Genomic DNA, 6,028 nt, shown 5'->3' on the forward strand with positions numbered 1-6,028 from the left:
ATGGATGCAAATTTTTTTGCATCTTTTTTCTTTTTTGTAAATTATTTAGATGCATTTTTTCTTTGCTAATTTTCTTGCCCATCTATAAAATATGGAATGTTTCATTGAATGTACAACATTAACAAGTATTAATATCATAACAATAGGTAGTAAAATACTATTAATACTAATTAAAATATGAATGAGATAATATAGTTGTTGTATATCATTAATATCAAATGATATACAAACAAGATTAAGAAATACTTGAAATGTTTTAATCAATATTCAAAAGAAAGAAATGAGAATAAAAAATAAGAATAAGAATGAAATTAAATAATTTTAATATTAATAAATTTATAAAACAATAATCGAAAACAAATTATATGATAAATAGAATTAAATGAAATAATAAATAATATAATTAAATATAAATATGAAATGATAATAAATGAATAACATAAAATAATTAATATTTTAAATTTGAAAATAAATATAACAATAGTTTCAACGTTATCAAAATAAATGATATAAATTTTAACGATAAAAATAAATAAAAAAGGGGTAAACATGAATAAGTAAATTTATTATATAATTAATTACAAAACAACTATCAAAAACAAACCAATACATACATATCAATAAATTATGAACAAATATTTTATATTTGAAATTATGAATGATGTTTAATTTAAATTAAGAATAAAAACATGAAAATATACCAATTATAATGTTAATGGAAAGTAAAAGAAAAGCGATAGGAAAATAAAAGTAATAGAAAGAATAAAAAAGAAAGAGGAATTTATTAAAAAGGGTAATAAAAATAAAATTTTTATTGTATAACAGCCATTTAGTGATAATAAACCAAGAAATAGGGTAAATAAATGATAGGATAAACATTTTTTTAAACATAATAATCAATACATATAGTAATTTATACAATAAAATAATTAAAAGAAAACATTGTTACAAATTGAAAAAACCATATTTTTGTGAGTTAAAAAAGAATAACATGATAGAATCATGAGAATGCTCTGATATAAAAAGGCAAACAAAGAACTTGAAAAATATAATTATGATAGGAGTTGTTTTAGTTTTGCTTGTATTAGGAAGTGAAGGAAATTCGTTTAATTTAAATGAAGATCCACTAAAGTTGTTTGAGCAATTTAAACAAGAATATAAAAAAGAGTATTTGACTGTTGCTGAAGAGTTAAGAAGAAAAGCTATCTTTATACAAAATGTTGAGATGATGAGAGAGCACAATGCAAAAGGAAGTTCTTATAGAATGGGAATTAATAAATTTGCAGATATGGAAAGCAATGAACTTCTTGCAACATCAAGTATAATCCAAAGTAATAGAAGAATGGGTGCAAAAAGAATTCAAGAAATGATTCGAATGGAAAAAGTATATTCAACAAAACAAACTCTTAAACAAGCTGTTCCAGATAATTATACATTATGTACTTCTGAAGCTGAATATAATTATTGTGGAACCAATAATATTGACCAAAATTTATGTGGTGGATGTTATGCAATTGCAACAGCACATCATTTATCAACAATCTATGCCTATTTAACTAAACAAGTTGATAATAATAAACCAAAACGAAAAATGTTATCTGCCCAACAATTGCTTGATTGTAATACCGAGTCATGGGGTGGATGTGGAGGAGGATTTGCTGAAGATGTTCTTGATTCTGTAGATGGAATTTATTATGCAGATGATTATCCATTTATTGACGCTGATAAAGATTGTGAAAATGTTACAGATTGTGCAAAATATAGACATGAATGTAAATCACTAGAAATCGATTATCCATTAAAATTTGCTACTAGTAATAAATTTACTCACTTTGCCAATAAAAATTGGGAAGAAATAAAAGAAATTATTTATAAATATCATGGATTTATTAGTGCAATGAAAGTTACTGATTCATTATTGAGATATGTAGGTGGTATTTATAAGTCTGAAAGTTGTACTGGAAAAATTACTGATCATATTGTTGTTGTTGATGGTTATGGAGAATGTGATGGACATAAATTCCTTTGGGTAAGAAGCTCTTGGGGAAATGATTGGGGAGTTGAGAATGGACATTTCAAAATTGATTGGAACACTCTTTGTGGTATTAATGGCGTTGATGAATATGACGATGGTTCTCAACTTCAAAATAATTTATATGTTGAAATGTAATTAGGAACTGGGGATACTGCTGAATATAATCCTAAAGATGGTGCTGGTGATGATAATAAAGATCCAATTGGATGCGTTATTGTTAGTCCATCTGGTGATCCATCCAATAGTCCTGAGGATAACAAAACAACAGGAGTTGTTATGGCTTTATTCGTCTTTTTAATGATTTTCTTCATCTAATTTTGGAGTCTTCTTTGAATTTTAATCGGTTTTTATAACAAAAAGTATTTTTTGATTAATTTAAATTAATTAAAAATATATCATATTTAAATATAACAAGCAATTAATTAAGTATTAATAGAATTAAATTCTATTGTTCCTGCCTCAGGGGAGACTAATAACAATGAGTCTTCTTCTAGCAATTTTATTGAGTATGTTTGGTTATGATTGAAGCAGTATTCCATGACATCCTTCATGTTTTTTATTACAAGGTTTTTAATTTCTTTCTCGATGTCGATCTCAATTTTTAATTCTTTAATTAATTTAATACTTTCTTTATTTATTAATTCATTGACTGATATTACTACTGGAATTATTTTGACATCTTTTAACTTTTCTATTTTCATTAACCTATTCTTTAATTCCTTATACATATTTCTTTTCTTCATTTACACTCAAATAATATTGTGATCAGCCACAATAGTCATATCAAATATTAGATTAGTTTTGTTCTTTTTATCTATTACATATATATGGTATTTTGTGATATTGTCATTCACTTTTAGGCATTATTTGTTTGTTCAATATCATAGTGATGTCTTTATATTGGAACATTGTTTCATATGGAGGTTTTTTATATTGTTTATTTCCTGTTTATTTTCTTATTAATCAATATTATAATGCCTATATTGTCATGTTTTTCTATTTGTGATTTTTATGATAAATACAAGATAGTAGAATGTGTTCTACTGTTGCTATCTTGTCTTTACAAAGTGTTTAGTATTTCAATCTTTCATTTTTCATTATTTTTGATTTTCTATACCCACAAAATATTACTCCATCTTGCATTTTAGTTAATTGTAGGAATGCATTCTTTTTAATATTGATTGACTTCCATGCTTTAACTGTAATAGTTTTATCTACTCATTTTGACTCGAACCATCTTCTAAAATGTCACTTATTTGATGAGACTTCCATTTTTTGATGTATTTGTCAATAATTTTTTTATTTCTACTACTTCTTTTTCTTTTTTCTTTTCTATCCCTTCATTTATTATTTCTTCTATTTTTGTTTCTGGGATTTTATGACCTAGGGCTTTTTGAATTCTATTCCATATTCATTTCTTACTGTACCATCTATCTAATATGTTATTTCTTATTTCACTTTCTCTGGTACAGTAGTACATTATTGTTCTTACTAATTCATTAACATATTCGTCCCTTATGTTTATTAATCATTCACCCATTTCTTCTATAATGACATACAACCTATCTTTGGAGTTTCACCAATGTATTTTGCCTTTCTTAAATATTTTCTTATCTCCAAATCAATTTTATCTAGGTTAGTGACTTTCCAATTTACAACTGATATTGAATATCTGAAGATAGGGATTACTTCAGTGTTTATTCTAGTAATATATCTTCTATTACTACTTTCATCACTGTTTATTTCTTCCATCTTCTGATTCATTTTTTCATTGATGGATTTACAATTGAAGGTGTCATCAATTTCATCGGACTGCCATATTCCTAAGTATTTATACAAGTCCTCACCTTCAATTAGGGGGATGTTTTGCATTCCATTTGGTATTTCCTTAATGTTTTTTAATACCATTCCTGACTTTTTCTCATTCATTTCCATCCCTATTCCACTTATTATATCATCAATTTCATTGTGGATTATTCCCATTTCTTCACTACTTCCCGTCATTATTCTCAAATCATCCATATATAAAGTGTGATTTGATTTTGTGAATTTCTTTTCAATGAATTGAGAAATCACATTCATCTGAATGATGAAGAGTAGATTTGATAATGAATCACTTTGTAAAATTCCTCTATTTAATTTAATACATCCTAGATATTCATTAAATTTATAGCCAATGAATATCTTCAATCTAGTCATCATACTTTCAATAATGTTAATGATGACAAACTCATAATTAAAATATTTTAATGATTCAATAACCCATTCGTTGTTTACTGTGTCATATGCTTTCTTAATGTCATAATATGACTCCACATATTTTGGGTATTTTTCTTCTTTCTGCTGCTTTAACATATAACTATTAATTATTCCTTCTTTAGCAGCTAAAGATTGCAACTTACATCCCAGTTGATTTTTACTAATTTTCAATGATTCATTATTCATGTTAAGTCTTCTGTGAATCTTTTCTTTTAATATGGAGGTAAATACTTTCATAATTACATTTGTACAACTGATAAGACGATAATTAGTGACTTCATTCATATCAATTTGTGGATTAATAAAGTTCTTCCACTTACCATGTCTAATGGGATGTTTTGAATGAAGTTCACCCATTCATTAAAGATATTGAGAATGATTTCTCTTGATGATGACATCCTTTTCAAATAATACCCATATATAGTGTCTATTCCTGGTGCTTTCCAGTTACTTATTCTCATTATACTTAAATTTAATTCATTTATTGTTATTATGACATTATCATAATTGATATATCTTTCATTCCACGAGGTGATTTGTTTTATTTTCCAATTTTCTTTATTTAATATCACCTGTGTTTCATATAATGATTTCCAATATTCTAAAGTAATATCGTTATTTGGGTATATTTCATTTTTTTGTTTCTTCCTTATTCTAATTTTCTTGTTAGAATCAAACATTATTTTATTTGTATTGATTCTGACCCTTTCATCTTTATTAAATTTAATTCTTTCTTTGATCATTGTCATCATATATTTTAGGTATTTTATTCTTTCTAGTGCTTTAACTTTTATTCCTTCTTCATCATGTTCTTTTAATTTCATGATGCACTTTATTCTGTACCATTTCCTTCCCTTGACCAAATCTTCTAGTCTATTTATTTTCTTTAGGATTTCTTTTATTTCATCAAATTTATCTCTTATTATTTTATTTTGGAGATAAAAGTGCATAATCATTGAAATCCTCTTCATATCATCTTGCAGATCCTGCATTCTGCTTCCTGACCATATCCATCTATTATTAATTTCCATTATTAATCGGTCAGCTTCTTTTCTTTTCCAGTAGTAATTAATGTTTGAACATTTTTCTACTTTCATTTCTTTCACTTTATTGATGAGAGTGTTAAGGTATTCTTCATCAATTTCTGTAGAGTTATTCTTTAATATGTTTTTTCTTTATTATTGAATTACACTCTATTCTTCTTTATATTATATCATTTATTTTCACTTTAATGTGCCTTTTAGTGCTTTCTTTTATTTTATGTGACATTTTAATATATTTAATATATTCATTTTCATTATTGACATTGATATTTATTGCTTTTATTATACTTTCTATTTGTTCCCATCTTAATTTCTTATATAATTTCTTATTTAACAAATTAATTCAAAACAATACAACACTTCAATTAGAATTCTATTTGTTTGTTCTGTTGTATTTCTTGTCTGACTATCATCTCTTGTTTTTTGACAATCAGTGCTTTGCTTTTCTCTTCGATTTCCACTTCTGTCTTTTTCATAGGAGTAGTTTCGTTCATCTCCATCGTTCCTGATGATGCTTTCCTCAGTACTGGTTGTGTATTTATCACAAGTGTCATCGTTTTCTTCTTCTCTAATTCCTTCTGTGAGATAAAATTTTCAATATCATCTTGTTGTTTTGATATTATTTGTTTTTGTGCTTCATTTTCTTTTTGTGTGTTGTCTAATTCTTCTCTTGTTATTTCTGCAATTTCTT

The 6,028-nt window shown here is 25.7% G+C and overlaps 1 protein-coding gene across 1 annotated transcript, besides 1 other annotated feature; it reads left to right on the plus strand.

Moving 5' to 3' along the window:
* Nucleotides 1-1,054: 1,054 nt before the first annotated feature.
* EHI_123950 (cysteine protease, putative) lies at nt 1,055-2,170 on the plus strand (the record flags this gene model as incomplete). The annotated part of the gene is made up of 1 exon (XM_001914208.1): nt 1,055-2,170. One exon carries the CDS (start codon nt 1,055-1,057, stop codon nt 2,168-2,170), a length of 1,116 nt encoding a protein of 371 aa, XP_001914243.1.
* Nucleotides 2,171-2,443: 273 nt separating this feature from the next.
* Nucleotides 2,444-6,028: part of a repeat region that runs on past the window's edge.

Source organism: Entamoeba histolytica, genomic scaffold (assembly GCF_000208925.1).
Source record: "Entamoeba histolytica HM-1:IMSS scf_1104750518191 genomic scaffold, whole genome shotgun sequence".
NCBI classification, from domain to species: Eukaryota; Evosea; order Mastigamoebida; family Endamoebidae; genus Entamoeba; species Entamoeba histolytica.